General features: G+C 37.7%; 1 protein-coding gene across 3 annotated transcripts; it reads right to left on the minus strand.

The window, feature by feature from the left end:
- Positions 1-65: 65 nt before the first annotated feature.
- On the minus strand, positions 66-12,103 carry LOC115262123 (uncharacterized). Of its 3 annotated transcripts, none has more exons than XM_062849361.1 (7): positions 10,508-12,103; positions 10,286-10,419; positions 4,702-5,047; positions 2,519-2,618; positions 2,125-2,457; positions 1,954-2,068; positions 66-1,887 (listed from the first exon to the last, which is right to left on the minus strand). In XM_062849361.1, exons 2-7 carry the CDS (start codon positions 10,335-10,337, stop codon positions 1,418-1,420), a joined length of 1,416 nt encoding a protein of 471 aa, XP_062705345.1. In that variant the 5' UTR covers positions 10,338-10,419; positions 10,508-12,103; the 3' UTR covers positions 66-1,417. The 3 variants fall into 3 exon arrangements, with proteins under 3 accessions (XP_062705345.1, XP_062705344.1, XP_062705346.1); XM_062849360.1 differs by having other exon boundaries at positions 10,286-10,425; XM_062849362.1 differs by lacking the exons at positions 10,286-10,419; positions 10,508-12,103 and adding an exon at positions 8,254-8,300.
- Positions 12,104-18,399: the final 6,296 nt, after the last annotated feature.

Raw genomic sequence — 18,399 nt, forward strand, 5'->3', positions numbered from 1 at the left:
GGCTCGTTGTTCACATTGGAACTTGGCCTGCCTCTCTTCAACTTAGTGTTCTCTGAGCATTTCCACAGTTATTAAATGAAGGGCTTTCCTTGCCTGTCATTGCATTAATTTGTACATTTTGTGGCAAGTACAGTGATACACTATGCCCAGGAAGTCGAGAAAATTTTCTCGACAGGAACGGGAATCGAACCCGCCGTCTCCGAATTGGCGATCCATAGCCTTAACCACTAGGCTAACTTGAGACCCTAGGTATGACGAGTTTTGTTAAATGCAAGCTTAAATCTCACTCATGAGTTATTATTATTGCAGCGATTAGAGCGCTAGCCATGTTTCCTCGGTGCCTACACGGAAAACCGATTTTACTCAATTTTGGGTTGTTTTTACCCAGCACCGCACTACGGCCCAATAAGCCAATTTTGGGTATAAGTGGGTTTACCTAATTTTGAGTAAATTGCCAATAGTCTCCGATGTCAAAATCTAATGAAATAAATGATTTATCGTTTAGTAAAGTGTTGCGTGTAGTTTAACAAGCTTCACAAAGAGTGAATTCGGAAGAGCTTTATAAAACTCGAGCAGGTTTTGGAAGTGGGATACGGTGTTTATTGTAGATTAGAAAGTTGTGTAGCCCCTCTTCTCGGGAATTTTGAGTTGGCATTGAATCTTTAATGAAAAAAAAATGGCTCAACTGGTATACGACCAGTTGGGCAGCATTTATTTTTGGTGGCACTTTTTCACTATAACTCATATAATTTTCTACAAATTGACCTAATTTTGTGTACATCCATTTCTAAGGCAAACGACTTCGTAAATCAATCAACAGCATTATTAGCTATAGCCATCACAGTTTCATACAGGTTTCCTTATTGAAAATAAAAGGCATACAGTCGAACCTCCATGAGTCGATGTTCCTTGACTCGATATCGACTCATGGAGGTAAATTTTTCCATACTGAAAAAAAAAAATCTGGGTTACTATGATGGTCCCCCCAAAAAGCTTCCCAAAGGATTTTTGCTCCACTACTCCACTTCCTTGAGTCGATGGTCCCTTCAATATCGACTTATGGAGGTTTTACCGTTTTACTGTAATTTGAAATATCTTACATGAGCCACTGCACAAATCTGGCGTACTGCTCACTCCCACAGAAAATTTGAAAACAGTTCGCACAGTAAAAGTCAAATGTGACTTTTACTGTGTGCGGTGTTTTAATATTTTCTGTGGGAGTGAGCAGGCCAGGGCAAATTCGTACAGAGGCTCATACTAGGTAGACGGATTAATGTTTTTGTTTTTATGTTTATTTTACAGTTTCAATACCATTGAGTACAAATGCATTAACAACATAAGTTTTGATCAGTCAGTTGAAAATAGTAACAAAACAAAAAATTCATTATAACAATGAAAATGTCCCTCATGTTTAAATTCAAGTTTCTGGATTATTGAGAAATTCCTCAAACCGCTGGGTCAAATCTGTAACAGCTTTGTATTTGCTGCTGTTTGCGGTTCGCCATACATTTGTTGCGATGATTGAATCAAGTTTTCGCAACAAAACTGGTACTTTCACTCCGAAGACATGAAATGATTTGAAAAAGATTTCAACTGCTCTAACGGACGAGTTTCCGCAGGGCACAACAGTTCTGTCAATAACGAAATAGTAATTTCCCTTCTTGAAGCGTTCGGCAACGCAGATCATATGCGGTTCTTCAGATACTGTTTGCGATTGCTTAACCGCCAGCAGCTCGTCGAATCCTGGTTGCGTCTCAGTAAAGGTGATCCACCTAATTAGGGGTTCTGCAGCCAGTTCTCCGAGGGTAGCATTTTGTAAAGACGAAGATCGTTTCACGCCCTTGTTCGACAACACCTTCAGAAGCCTCAATGCTCCTCTGATAACATCTACATAGGAGAAATATTAAAAGTAAACAATAATACTACATACTTCATTGCTTTTACATTGCTTACCATCTTCGACCTCGGAACAGCTAGTCTTGTCGCACAATAACCCCATGCGAAGCACCGTGTTTAAAGAAGGTCCATCCGCTGGTTCCTCGTTGAGCCGATTGTAGGCCTGAAGGATCTATAGAAACGAATTATTTAATTGGGATGCCTATAATATGCGAAAATTATACTTACCATTTCACCCTCATAAGAGAGAAAGTGTGGCAACGTCTTGATGATGTTATGGAATTTGCTTTCAGCCTTTTTTTGCAGCATTGACTCATGCAAATCGTGGACTTGAGCCATGCCATCAGCGATTGCCTTAGCATTTGTAGGAGTTGGACTCAGAGCAGAAATATGGGCGGCAATATTGATGTGGTCATCAGTAACGACTATGTGCTTTTTCTTCCCGCGTCGAAACTTGCGGTCCTCGGGTGGTACGTCTTTACGCATATTTGCTACCCTTGTTTCGATCAGTCCTGTGTGACAGCCGGTGACCAATCCGCCGTGAATCCAAAAGAAGTATGACTGAAATAATAATATATTTATATATGTTCATTATATTATTATATACAAACAAAAAAAATACCTCAGCCGGTGCATTTTCCGAAACACGAGTGCTTTTCAAATGGGGAAATTCTTCCAGGATTCGTACAGCCAGCTGCTGCTTTTCCTGGCGCGAGGGATACCTTAAATCAAACCATTTATTTGTTTACGAAACAATGCTATTGAAGCTTAATGGCAACTTTTATCTCAAAATTTGGCCACATGAAATTAAAAAAAAACTGAATTCAGGAGTGGCGATACTAGTTTTACCAAGCCAAAATATCAAAAAAAACGCAAAAAGACTAAAAAACATGATAAAACCCACAATAGCTAAGGGATATTTCAGGTTGGAAAGGGGGGAACGACCCCCAGCCTAAATTCATATTTTTAGTTAATTCTTAGAAAACAATACAACTGTTTCCGCATGATTTTACTTAGTTTTTCAAAGATTTCGACACAAATTTGCAATCATATGACCATTGAAGTGCCGTGCTTTGGTAATTCTAATTTTTTATCACAAACCCGAGGGGCGATTCACTGTACTACGTTACTGAATTGAAAATACACATACGAAAAAAATACACAGAAATACAAAAATACACACTAAATTCAAAATTCGATTAAAAATACGCCACATTCGAAAAAATACATAAATTCAAAATAAAAATGCAAAAATGTTCCAATGCACGAGAAATACAAAAACAGTTCAAATTCGATTTAAATGCATAAATACGATAAAATTCAGTCAGCAGTAAACGAATTTGAGAATAATGCGACGCTTATGCGAAATTACGTAGAAAATTTCCAAAACATTGATGTTTACAAACATCGTGACTGGACACCTGGCGACACCTGAAGCTGGATAGGATCCAAGCTTCCGGAACTTACCCAGAGCACAATCCGTCATCCGAGCCGTCAACAAACTCCATTGGGGCTTCTTCAGATCAGTACAATTTCATGGCAAAATTATAGCGGTTTTAAAATTGAAAACAAAACATTATCGAGTGGATCTTATTCAAAGGTTGCTGATAATGATGCGGAAAGAAGTTTGCCAATTTCTACGAAGACTGCAATTCCTTCTTCTTTTCCGCTACGAGGATCTTCTTGGAAGATTGCTCCAGGAATTCATCGAGATATTTACATCGGGATTCATGTGCATCCAATGGAATTCCGCCACTATAAAATATTCTTTGCATTCTTTCCAGTACCTTTTCGTCACGATCAACATCAGCATTTCTTCAAGAATTCGTAACAAGAATCCTCCCGGCAGTGCCATCAAAATTCTGTCATATATGTCCCCGAGATTTTTTCATAAACTTCGTTTTCAATTCCACCATGAATTCCTTCGTCGTTTCCTCCAGTAATTCCTTCTTCGAGGTTCTTCATTTTCAGATTCCTGTAGGGGTTTCTTCTGGGAATTTTTCCAAAAGTTGTTGCAGAGATCCCTGGTGGGATTCATCAAAGAGTTCCCTCTGGAGCTACAGACTCTTGTATAGGAATCTCAAATAGAACTGCGTGTGCGAATCACAAAATCAACAATTGGAGGAACTTCTGGAGACATTCCAGAAGGAGCGGACGGAAGAATACCACCACTAATTGCTGGAGGGATCCTAGTAAAAGTTATAGAAGGTATCCGAGATTGTAGAAGAAATTTCTGGAGGAATCCTAGAAAGAACTTCAGTGCAAGTTTCTGTGGCAAGCCACGACTAATCTTAGAAGTCCCGGAGGAATCACAAAATCGTCTATTCCACCTTTTTTGCCTCGTTTTTTGTTTCCTTGGAAAAACAAACTTCACAAACTAGGCTGCGATGGAACCTTTATTAATTCCGACGTTGTTCTTTCAAAACCTGCAGGATGTCTGCGCCGCATGCTATGCTGTTCGGAGCTATTTTGGTTGGATGGAAATGGTGGTTCAGGAACACAAAACAATTCTAATATTGTAATTTCTGTTTGCAGTATTCAAAAACCTGGGTGAATTTCGGTTTGTTTACAAACATACAATTCTCAAATGCAAAATGTGAAAATCAATGCGAAAATATACATTTATTTGAAAAATACTCAATTATTTCATCAATACATGTCAATTCTAATTTATTCACAAAAGTGTAAATCAATGCACTAATACAAAAAATACATGCCAATGCACAAAAAATACACCTATTCGATTTTCAATACACAGGCCTGCATCGAAAATACATCAGTGAATCGCCCCTCGCACAAACCTACCTCTTTCTGTGAAATATCATATCACCAAAGAAATGATCGGTTAGTATGCGGTTCATCTGAAGCAGCTTCTTAGAGTTAGGAACCGATCCACAGCCCAGCTCTTTCGTCAGAGTCTTCAGGAATTTTCCATTTTTTTCAAGAACAGATCGAACTGATTCCGCTCTTAACTCGTGCAGAGACTCGTTTTGATCGTTATTCGCAACATTCTCGTCCTGGCTTTCAGCAAACTCACGGTTACGATCAATAAAATTAAGGATGACCCGGCGTGGGCCAACTTCTGTTATATCCATCATCGTGAGGTCTTCTGCGCTTAAATCCCACAACGAGATATCATTGACGAGGTTGTCTAAAAAGATATAAAATTGAAACAAAACACAAGTTCGTATATTTTGTTAAGTAATGGCAGAAGTGCTAAGAAAAATTATTAAGGTAAGATTTTCTGGAGGAATACCTATAGAAATTCCTGGAGTTATCCCAGGAGAAATTGCTGGTGAAATTAAAAAAAAAACATCCTGAAAAAATACCTGTGGAATTCCATGGAGGAATTCCTGGAGGAATTTCTCGATGAGTACCTGGAGTAATTCCTGGAAGAGTGCCGCTAGAAATTTCTTTAGAATTCCTAGAAATTTCTTTGGAATTCCTTTAGGAATCCCTGTAGAAATTCCAGAAGGTATTTCAAAAAGAAATTTTGAAGGATTTTTGGAGGAATTCCTGGATGTATTCCCGAAGGAATTCTTTGAAGTATTTTTGGAGAAATATTTTAGGCTTCCAGAAGGAATTCCTGGTGAAATCCGCGGAGGAATACTTTAAGAATTCCTTAAGAAATCCTTAGAAAAATTCTTGGAGAAATCCCTGTTTGCATTCCGGAAGGAATTTCTGGAAAAAATACTGAAGAAATGTTTGGAGGAACTCATAGAGAAATTTAATGGTGAATTCTTGGAGGAATAACTAGAGGAATTCCTGGAGGAATTCTTTAAGGAAATTCTGGGCAAATATTTGAAGCTTCCTGGAGGAATGTCTGGAAAAACTCCTCGGGGTATTTCTGAGGTATTTTTTTAAAGGAATTTCTGAAGAAACTCATGGATGAACCCCTGGAGGAATTCTCGAAGAAATTCCTGGACGAATCCATGGAGAAATCCCTGGAAGAATTCATCGAGGAATTCCAGGAAAAGTTATGGTTTTCTGGAGGAATCCGTGTAGTAATTCCTGCAGGAATCCCTGGAGAAATTCCTTGAGAGATTCCTGGAAAAAATCCTGGAGGAATCCATGGAGGTATCCTTGGAGGATTTCTTGGAAGAGTTTCGGAAGAAATTCCTTCAGGATTCTCTAGAGCAATTCTGGCAGAAATTCTTAGAGGATTTTCATAAGGAATTCTTGGAAGAGTTCCGGGAGAAATTCCTTTAGTATTTTCTGGAGGAACCCGTGGAGCAATTCCTGGAGGAATCCCTGGATGAAATTTTGGGGAACTTCTGGAAGACATTCCTAGAGGTTTTTTCTTAGAAGAAATTTGAGGAGGAATCTCTGGAGGTAATTCTGGAGAAGTTCCTGGAGTATTTACTGGAGAAATTCCTCGGGGAGTTATTGGAGAAATTTCTGGATAAATATCTGAAGGAACTCTTCGAAGGTATTCCTTGAGGAATTTCTGGAGGATTTTTTAAAGGAATTTCTGATGAAATTCGTTAATGCAGGGGTTTTCAGACCTTTTCCTTCGTGGTGCACTTTTTAGAAATAAATCGTCGCGCGGTGCACTCTTTCAAAATTTAGATTTTATTTGTTTGTTACAAAATTCTAGTGTTTTTTTCGATGCCTCTTCCTGGTACATACACTAGACTAGATGTCGTTGAAAAGTTTTTCTTTCACCGATCGTGACTATGACTTGATTGTATTTCTTTATTACTTGCCGACCTTTACTTTTCTGCTGAGGGTTTTTTTTTCGAAATTCCAGTCTAAATCTTTGAGAATTCTTAGCGAAATCCACTGCAGATCCCTAGTGACATTCTTTCAAAAAAAAAAAACAATAACATTCTTCGGAGGACTCCTGATGAAAGACTCGGTAAAGTTCTGCTTCTACACATAACAGATTTGTTACATAGCTCCTAAGACTATTATTCATAAATCCTGGAGATATTTTTAAGAACTGGTAAGATTTTTGGAAGATCTCCCTCAGTATTCAAGCCAAACTTATTAGAATATCTGATAAAATTTCCTTTGGAAATAATGAGCATGTTCTCTGAGATTAACTTGGTAAATTCCATGTGAATTGATACAGAGATCCCATCTCGCGTTTTTGAAGATAGATTCCTTACTTCAACTTAAAAACTATGGTTGATTTCCGACGCGACCTATTGTAGATTTTCCTCGTTGTTTTTTGAGATATCCAAGGATCTCTAGAACGGTGATTTTTTCTATAGTCTTATCAGAAACTTTTCTAAGATCGCTTTGTTCTGAATTTATTTGAAGTTTTCTAAATTCTATAAAAAAATATTTAGTATCTTACATTGAAGTGAACAAGCAAAAATTTCCAGTTAAAAAAAAGGTTTTGTGATATACTGAATACTACGATAGAATCCAAATCATTTTATTTTGGTTTTATGATGGTTAAATCAGGCTTCCTACATTCTGTGTAAGTGAAAGATATATTTTGAGTGGTTTCATTACAAAACACACACTAATCATTATTGTGAAGGCAACATATTTGGGAGACACGCGGTGCACTTAGCAAAGCTTCGCGGTGCACCAAGTGCACCGCGGTGCACGATCTGAAAACCGCTGCGTTAATGAATCCATGGAGGAAATCGTGAAGAAATTCCTGGAAAAAAATCTGGAGAAATTCCTGGAGGATTCCCTAGAGGAATTCCTCGCGGAATTCTTCGACGAATTCTAGGAAGGTTTCCGGGAGAAATTTCTTTAGGATTTTCTGAAGGAATACGTAGAGGAGTTTTTGGAAGCCCCTGGAGGCATCTTGGATAAATTTCTGGAGGAATTCTTCGAAGAATTTTTGGCGTCTTGGAGGAATTCATGCACAAATCCTTGAAGGAATCTCTGTAGATTGCAACAAGGATTCCGATCGAAATCTTCTATCTAGGAATTCTGCCCAATCTAAGCAGTCTTCTCTAACTCTAGCATCACTAATTGTCCAAGATTGAAGTTCTTTCACAACGTATAATAGATAATATATAATTGATAATTTTCTCGATTTTTTTCCATTGTATTTGATACGTTTATAAAATTTTATAAGAGTCGAGAGAAAAGAGATGAACCAGCCAAGGGTCGAAAGTCTCTCAAATAAAGATAAATCAATCAATCAATAAGAGTCGAGATAATGATATTAAAGTTTCGCATTGCCTTGAAATGTCACCATCCGAAGCCTTCTCCAGAATCCCAATATGAAGTACTAGGCGGTGTTAGCACCATAGCATGTTGAAACCTTGTTCTTCTGAATTAAGTTTTTAAATTTTGAAAAACTTATTGATTTTTTAATTTTATACGAAAGAGCACCGTTTTCCGAGCCACTATGATTTTTTTCAGATTTTTAGAACTTCATTTTGATACCTAAAATCAATTTTGAAGAAATTTTGCTGTCAAACATTTGATAGACGGGCAAATATTTGACAGCACCTCCCAGTACAAAATCCGTCAAGGGGTGATTCATCAAATCGTTCCCATACAAACTTCAAAATGGGTTTTAAATAGGTTCCCAGGCTTCAATTAAAGAAGCCAATTCATATTGCATGTAACACTATGATTCTATTTTGCACCATAATCATATATTGCACCATGATTGTAGTGCCCCCCCCCCCTTTAAGCAAGAACCCTGCGCACGCTAGTGCACATGAATAAATTCAAAATGAAATTTATAATGCAATACAAATTCTCCCAGGAACTGGCAATGGCATTTCTCAACACATGGAATCCTCACAAGAATTGCCGAAGTAAAATAATAAACTTCGCGATGATTTTTCATTGGGCCAAACTGAATCGATTTCGTTTCATCGATAATCTCTTTCACTAATAACTTGGTCAAAACAAGCTAGGGGTAGGCGGGGCATAATGAGCAGGTGGGGCATAATGAGTACCTTGTATTTTCACTGTAAATCTTCAAATTAACAAAACAAACTGCTTGATTTTAGCCTTATTATCTAAAATCCAATGAGTTGATGACAAAACATTAGTAAAAAAATCCGTTTACCTTGAAAAAAATATAAAAATGCGTAAAGTGGTCATGTACTGGGAAAATATTATAAGAATCAGGTGACCTAAAATAAGGTTTTGGGTATCGAAATCACAACTTAGTGGGCATCTATCGATTTTCTTGATATTCCCTAGGCCAATGAAATGTATTTGTAACACTTTTCAACTATTTGTATAATTATTTTGTTGAAAAAATATGCTTCAAAGAGTTGGTAGTAGGGTGGGGCAGAATGAGCAACTAGTGATAAAATAATGGAAATGGTAAACATCTTCAACAAACAAATTTTAATTTTAGTTTTCTCTGTTTTGATGCATATAGTAAGGTTTTGTTTGTAACTTTCAATTTGATAACTTGAAAATTTCAGTATCTGTAAATTATCACCGTTTAAAAATTCTTCAATAGAAGACTCATTGAAACCCCATAGTTCCCTACAAATTAAACCCCGTAATCCCTTCAAATTCTCATTGATTGTTGCCGGTATGCTTTATCATTGACAAGAATAGTCAATTAGCATTTGATTGTGTACAAAACTGATATTGATTATCCTGCCTCACCTAGGGTGCTCATTATGCCCCGCCCCTAAAACGCAACTCGCGATTTTATACGTTTTTAAAAACATAATATTCTACAACATTTATAACTTTATTCGGAATTTCAACGATTAGCTTTTGTCAGTTAAGGTTCAAATGGGGATTGAACGTTAAAATTACACATTGGTTGCATTTAATTTACTGGATTTGGTGGCAAAATGCTTAGGCTGTTCATTATGCCCCGCCTACCCCTAAATCATCATTCTTCTTGTTTCTGTAGCTAGAAGTAGTAGTTTCCTTCGTATTTAAACTAAAAAAAACATTGGAAAACTCAATACACATTCTGTAATAACATAAAAAGAGGATCGACGAAGACAAATCGAAAATGTCGGTTGAGCCCTAATGAAAAATCATTGTCGACTCGTTAGATTCGCAAAACAAACTTAAACAACATAAAGAAAAAGCATGAAAATCTGTATCCTTCTTACCTTCAATAAAAAAATAATAAACAATAACAATATCAATTTGAAAAAAAGAATTCATAATAGGGTATGAATGCCATAAGGGAACCAATACCCTATATGTATATGATTCTATGGAACATAAAACAGAGTTTGGGACCACGTGGGCAGAGGGGCCTATTTTGAGAACTTCCCATATCCGTTTAACATGAATTTTGGTACACTAACTAGATACCGTACGTGTACATGTAAATCGTGCGAAAAATTTTCAAAAGTTTTAAATAGGTAAAAAAATCAAAATAGAACAATCTTGAAAAATACCCCAACAAATAGAATAACAGAAAGTAATGGTTTCTGGCACATGTAACAGTAGAAATTATAAGGTAATTAATAACAGTTACCTGTGAGTTTTGCGTAGGTTCCACCATCCAATTTTTTTTTAAGTCGATCCATTTTGTATGGTGATACTTTCAGTCCGGTATTGGAAAATCACTAGCAGATGTGCACCGGTCGCAAATATCGACACGCAGTGTAGCTGAAGCTAAAAAAGAAAACAAAAAACAGTATTTGATCATAGAAATGGCATTACAGGTAAATATTAACACAATGATGACATGACTAACCTGGTAATGTAAAACAGGGGAAGACCCTGCAGAGTCAGGCTGGTACCACTCTACGGCTGCTTGTAGTGACCGATAATAACCGGGCTAAGCGGATGACTTTTTTTCGGAAGCACGATGGTGGAGATGATTCTTTTGCCGGCTGATATTGACTACTGTTGAGGTTGTCTGCAGTGGCTGACCCCGATGGTACCGGGCCCCTCAAAGCCGGACCTGCTCGCTTCGCTTGATCAGCGTTGATGGTTCCTGATGGAGGTTCGTATAATTCGGTGGATACAGGATGAGGCTACTCGCCGGCAGCTGATGGAGGCCCTCAATGCCGGAAAGGGCTGAGCGGACGACTTTTTATTCGGAAGCAACAGCAGCTGGATGCCAAGGACACGCCGGAGAGTACAATGTGTCGTCTGCTCAATCAGTAGTGACGAGGACGGAAGAGCCGAGGCAGATTTGGCCGTTGGTTGTTGCTGCTGGCAGATTAACGGATAAAAAATCAGTTGTGACCTGAATTAGCCTTAGAGGGATTTGACTTACCTGCTAAATAAGATATGTTTGATGAGTCACGCCGAGACCAGCCTGGGGTTGCTTGGTGTAGATGGAAGCCGTGACGAATCTGAATGACCAGCGCTATTGGACGTGATGATATTGGCTTTTGTCAAGGTTACATACACCCCGATAACACCGGAGACAACAAAGCTGGGCCTGTTTGCTTCGTGGCGGTGACGGTGACGAAGGATCCGTACTTCAGCGGATTGTTGTTGCTGACGGAGAATCGAATTCAGCGGAGACAGGCTGAGGTTGCTCGTCGGTAGCTCATGGAAGCTCCGAAAACACCGGCGACTTGGCGATTCCTGTCCTGTTCTCCTAGCTAGTCCCAGATCGGAATCGACTCCCGAAGAATTATAACCGAAACGCCGGACCGATCAAATACGAACCGGTTCCCAAGTTGTTTTTTTTTATATTTATTGCCGAAAAACGCCGCGCAAACACTCGCGATCCACTTGGTTTGAAAACAAAAACTATAATGGCAGCGTCGTGACCAAGCTGAAAACACTGAGAATTTTCAACCAAAATTAAGTATTTTTCACCTAATTTGAAGAATAATCGATATAGGGTGCGTGTACCAATTATGGCACTACCTAAGGAAAGCTATTTGAACAAAAATAACGTTAAGATCAACGAATGTCATCAATATGTTAAAAGACAGCATCGTTTCCATACTTTACAGGAAAAATATAGAAACGGAGCCAAAACTACTTTAAATATTTATTACAGCGTGTGCCAATGATAGGAACCCTGTACCAGTTATGGTTGCATTTTTTAACATCGGTTCCTTTTCGCACTATTTGCATGCATTCCTTATGGGGTTAACCATAACTGGTACACTATGGCGAAAAAGGGTGCAAGGAAGCCGAATTTTTAGGGAAAATGATTTATCTTTTCCATGATTTGAGCAAAATGTGGAGTTTGAATGAGTGCGACCATCTTTTATGAACGTGATCTGTTGTTCACAACATTTTTCTTGTTGATTTACATCGTTAAAGAGTGAAAATCAACTATGGCGAATAATTGGTACTATAGCCATAATTGGTACACTTACCCTAGTTCAATTTAAGTAGTTTTTTAAACAAAAATAAATCGAAAAACTACGAGCTGTTTATATGCTTTAACAATAAATCGTTCTTCCTATTATGTATGCATAAATGTTTATTTGACTTTTCTTTTTAGATATATTATGTCTTACAAACATGTTCAATATGACCAAAGTCCATTTTAACCTAATTTTGGGTAAAGGTCGATATACTCAAAAATTAAGTAAAATTGACATAATTGACATTTTTATTTTTACCCAAAATGGCACTATAATCAATATACTTAATTTTGAGTTTTTTATACTTATTTTTTGGGTATTTTTTTTTCTCCGTGTACCTATAGCATACCTACCTACAGCTCCATAGATAAGTCTTCGCAAATTTATTTGTGTAGTGTTTAAGTGAATTCGACCTAAGGGCCGATTTCTTCACCTACCCGGCCTAACGACGTAAGCGTGGTTTATATTAAACCACACTTAAAGTGAAGCCAAATTATTAAGCCAGGTCTAAATATTTGCATTTCTTCACACCAGCTTAGCAAATGAAGGCGATGGCTTACGCTAAGCCAAGCTTAACGAAATTTCCCATATCATTCCAGTGACTTTCCAATGAAAACGTCATTTTAAGCCGCCGATATTTTGAAATGCCCGTTATATGCAGTATGGAGTAACAACAACAAAACATCCGCTGAAATTTTTGCAGGAAAAGTGGAATCGCTCGGTAAATTTTTCGGATGCAGAAGGAAATTAATAATGATAAACTACCTAGACTGTTGATATTTTACCCAACGCTAGTATCGAAGATGTTCGATTAATACCACAACATTTGGTGTTCGAATTTGTCTTTCATTGTACAAAATTGGAGTGCCACATTGCAGAAAAGGCGTTGCAATGTTGATTTTATGTTTTGATATCCAGAATCGCCTTCGAATAAATAATCTCCATTATCGCCCTGTTAGAGTTGCATTTCGATAGTGAATTTTTGAAAATGTGTAGGTCGTGAAATGCTCCAGAGTTCAGACCATTTTTCGAATATGTTTAAAAGTTCAAGTTCAACTAGAAACTGAAATCCCTTTATAGAAACAGCCTATTTCACTTTTATTCCATTCGTTGGTGTTTTTAATACTGTATTTAAAACATGTTTAGGTGCCGTTCAAAAATTACGTAACGCTCTAAAGGAAAGGAAATCATGATCGTGCGTTACGGCCCACACAAAAGATTTAGAATTTTAATAGAAAAATGCGATGCACGCTACCTTTTACTAACATATAAAACGGAACGTTGTTTGCAGTGCTGAAATAGTTATTTATGTAACGAGTTGCAAAAATTTGATTTTCCAGCTGCAACGAGTTCCATACAACATTTTATGCAATGATGCATTATGAGATGCATTATGAACATTATGCAATTTATTTTCATAATACAACTTATTTTAGATGCATAATGATCCAGTATGGAAAAGTAGGTCATTATGATACTTAAATGAGTAGTATAAAATAGAAATTATAATACTGAATTGCATAAATATAATTTCGACCTATCTAGATTCAATGTCATCGAATATCTTCGAAAAAGGCAATTAATATTCATCATGAAAAAATGGGATTAGGGTGCCTGTACCAATTATGGCACTATCTAAGGAAAACTATTTGTACAAAAATAACGAAAAGACTAACGAATGTCATCAATATGTTAAAAGAGAGTTTGTTTCCATACTTTACAGGAAAAATATAGAAACGCAGCCAAAACTACTTTTAGTATTTATTACAGCGTGCTAATGATAGAAACCCTGTACCAGTTATGGTTAAAATTTTTAACTTCCTTATGAAATTAGCCATAACTGGTACAGGGTTTCTATCATTAGCACGCTGTAATAAATACTAAAAGTAGTTTTGGCTGCGTTTCTATATTTTTCCTGTAAAGTATGGCGAAAAAGGGTGCAAGGAAGCCGCAATTTTAGGGAAAATAATTTATTTCTATCATGATTTAAGCAAAATGTGAAGTTTAAATGAGTGCAACCATATTTTGTGAACGTGATCTGTTGTTCACACAATTTTTCTTGGTGATTTACATCGTAAAAAGGTAAAAATCAACTATGGCAAATATTTGGTACTATAGCCATAATTGGTACACTTACCCTACATGCTCATTGTAAAAATCGAATTTCCAACGAGTTGCAAAACATTTTTGCAATGAAAAATAAATCACTAGAATATAAATAAAAAGAAAATCGGGTTAAGTACGGTTCCTTTGAATTCCACTAAGAATTTGCATCCTTTGACAGATACGTATTTCGACCTCAACTGTAAGGTCGTCTTCAGTGTCTTGTACTTGACTCGAGTCGAGCCTAACAAGCCCAGGTTAATCATCATCACTAGAATATGATTATTTCCATCAGTACCACCCTGCTTCGCTGTGGTTCGGTGGGAACGGTCATGTTGGGATACTAAATTTTGATCAAGCAAGCTGTACTATAACCGTGACAATTTGGCAAGTTCTTGCCGTGACAACTCTGATTGTGGATCAAACAATTTTATTATGATTCATAATGCAACCAAAATCAGTTGCATTATGAATCATATTGCAATAGTTTGGTATAGTATGAAAAACTAGTCCGTTGTGATACGGCAAGTATAAATCAAATTTCATGGTGCTGAGTTGCAAAAAGATATTTAAAATCCACTTGCGTCCTTTTTAGATAGGGGAACTGCCGTATTATCGGCAGGTTTGTTTTCTTCGTCACGGGAGGTTTTTTGAAACCTATTGAACTCAAAGTTGGCCTCAAATCCTTCCAAGGTAAGCTGAATGATATGGCCATGTTTCAGGCATTTTGACCGACAAAACACCCCCCCCCCCGACGAAGACAACAAACCTGCCGATAATATCCAACGTCACCGTATTAGGTACATATTCAAAATAAGTCATGTTTAGAAGTACACCACGAATAATACTTTTTATATTTAGAATTATGAGTCAAAATGTTGAATATTCGTTGGGCTAAACGTACTTTGAACTAAGTTTTGACAAATCTCCAAAACTATCAAACGATGCCTTTTTGAAGACTTTCAATCTAATTTAAAAACTTGATTGTCCCAAAATCCGATGTTAAATATTTTATATTGACGCCGCTCCGGCTGTAGATTATCATTTTCTTTATCATCGCCTCCATCCGTTCCGTATACAAACTTTCTACAATTGTTTCGTTCCTAAGTGTACATGCTTTATTAAAAATATGTTTTGCTGTTTCAAAAATTTATCCATGAAGCAGGTGAAGAAACCCAAACTCTGCAATTTGCGGCTTAAGCCTGGCTTAGCGCTGCTAAGCCACCTCAGAGCACCGCTTAAAATAAGCCACACTTAACGTAAACCGTAGCTTTATTAAACCGGGTTTAGTGGTTAAGCCGAGGTGAAGAAATCGAAAAAAAGTTAAACCCGGCTTAAAATTTCGCTAAGCCTGGTTTAAATTTTAAGCCCGGGTGAAGAAATCGGCCCTAAGGGCCGATTTCTTCACCTACCCGGCTTAACGACGTAAGCCTGGTTTATCTTAAACCACACTTAAAGTTAAGCCAAATTCTTAAGCCAGGTTTAAATATTTGCATTTCTTCACACCGGTTTAGCAAATAAAGGCGACGGCTTACGCTAAGCCAAGCTTAACGAAATTTCCCATATCATTCCAGTGACTTTCCAATGGAAACGTCATTTTAAGCCTCCGATATTTTGAAATGCCCGTTATATGCAGTATGGAGTAACAACAACAAAACACCCGCTGAAATTTTAGCAGGAAAAGCGGAATCGCTTGGTTTTTTTCGGATACAGAAGGAAATTAACAATAATGATCTACCTAGACTGTTGATGTTTTACCCAACGCTAGTATCGAAGATCTACGATTTTGTACCTATTGCATATGATTGTTTCACAACATTTGGTGTTCGAATTTGCCTCTCATTGCACAAAGTTGGAGTGTTACATTGCAGAAAAGGCGTTGCAATGTTGATTTCATGTTTTGATATCCATAATCGCCTTCGAAGAAAGTTGCATTTCGATAGTGAGTTTTTGAAAATGTGTTTGTCGTTAGATGCTCCAGAGTTCAGACCATTTTTCGAATATGTTTAAAATTATGAACTGTGTACCACAGACAAACAGACGTCTCACTCTACTCACTTCCCATTGTTTCACTTTTTAACGTATTATTCAAATATTCCGTAGTTCGCAAATCGCTCGCTCATGGCGCTCGCATCGTTTTTGCTCCTATTTGACGTTTGCTCACTACCGCCATCTACTCAGTAGATTTGCGTACCACAGCATAATTAGCATTGGGCGATTATGTTTGCGTGACGATTATTTTTATCGCATTCTCTTCCAAGTGACACGTCTGTTTGTCTGTGTGTGTACATGAAAGCCACAGCCAAGTTCAAGTTACACTAGAAACTGAAATCCCTTAATAGAAACAGTTTATTCTACTTTTATTCCATTCGTTGGTGTTTTTAACCCTTATGTGGCCGGCAGGGTACCCGGGTACCCAGCACCCATTTAAAATACACGGTGTAGAAAAAAGCAAAAAGTTTGCCGGCCACATAATGGTTAATACCATGCAAAAAAATTAGGATTTTAATATAAAAATGCGTTAATACGATGCACGCTGCCTTGTACTAAAATATGAAACGGAACGTTTTTTGCAGTGCTGAAATAGTTATTTATGCCACAAGTTGCAAAAATGATGATTTCTTCAGCACGAGTTGTACATTTATCCAACCAGGCTTGCCGAGTTGGATAAATACAACGAGTGCTGAAAAAATCGAGTTTTGCAACGTGTTGCATACAAAGTTTTTTGTAATTACGGAAAACACCCATCAATTACAACCAACTGCGCATTCTGAGAAAACATGCAGGCGGCCTTCCACGTGTATTAGCCGTCTTGCCTATTATCCGATCAAGTAGGAGTTTCACTAGGCCTACAGACCAGGACAGACCGAGATGGCTGTCACAAATTTTCAAGCTTCCGTCCAGTTCAGTCTGGCACTTTTTCTTCTAAGAGGAGAAGTTTTTGAAAGAAATAATACATGAAGTGACCAAAAGGACGTGCGCGGTCATAAAATTTATAGATTTCCGGAATATTAACTTTGTTAACTATGATAAATTAAGCCATACTAGGAGCAATTTTTTTTTTTAATTCTTAATCACTTAACCTAATTTACAGCTCTTTTGTCCACTAGGGCACTACGTGAGCGATTCCAATTGGACGCTGCACTTACACATTGTACAGCGCCTAAATGTATACTATTATAATTCAACTATATCGAACTGGTGCCTTGTGCTGCTTTCACTTTTCTACCCTGTCCACAGTAGAATGATGAGCACAATGATGCTGGTGTGTGGCTGCTGTTCCTTTTCCAGTCCAATTGAGGGTCGTCCATTATGAGTTGCGGTTCGCCGATATCCAAGTTTCCGGGTCCGTTAGAGCATATGCTCCGAAGAGGGTCAGGTGTCAGCTGCTCTCGGGGGGAAGAGCAACTGACGAAAAATTGCAAGTGCCGGGGCTGGGTTCGAACCCATGACCATCCGCTTATGAAGCGAACGTGTGGACCACTACGCCACGGGCCCCGACAACTAGGAGCAAATTGTCCAATCAAACAACAGTGCCGAAAAGTACTACTTTTCGGCACACTTAAGAGTGCCAAAAAGTATTACTTTTCGGCACATTTGTTAAAGTTTGGTTGGAAAAGTAGGCCAATTCGCTGCCTTTTCACCGATTGAAAAGTAAGCATTTTCGAAACGTAATTACTAAAATGTAATTTCGACCTATCTAGATTCAATGTCATCGAATATCTTCGAAAAAGGCAATAGGACACGATCGGTGTAGCACTAGATTTGTAGTAATGAGCTAAATTGTTGTATGGTAAGAACGTAAGAAGTTTAATTCTCCGTTTTGGAAGGAAATCGTGCAAAAAGCGTGGGTATTATGATTCCTGCCTAATTTGATGCTGTTTGAGCATAACTTTGGAAAACTGTACTGATTAAGGGACAAAAAATAGCCAAAACAACAACACAGTTTTCTAAAGTTTTGCTCAAACAGCACCAGGCAAAGAACCATAATACCCACGCTTTTTGCACGATTTCCTTGCAGAAACGGAGAATTCACCTTCTCGAATGTGCGCTTTAAAAATCGAGTTTTGCAACGAGTTGCAAAACATTTTTGCAATAAAAAACAAATCACTAGAATATGATCATTTCTATCAGTACCATCATGCTTCGCGGTGGTTCGATGGGAACAGTCATGTGTTCTATCATGCTAGACACTAAATTTTGA

Source organism: Aedes albopictus, chromosome 2 (assembly GCF_035046485.1).
Source record: "Aedes albopictus strain Foshan chromosome 2, AalbF5, whole genome shotgun sequence".
In the NCBI taxonomy this organism is placed as follows: Eukaryota; Metazoa; Arthropoda; class Insecta; order Diptera; family Culicidae; genus Aedes; species Aedes albopictus.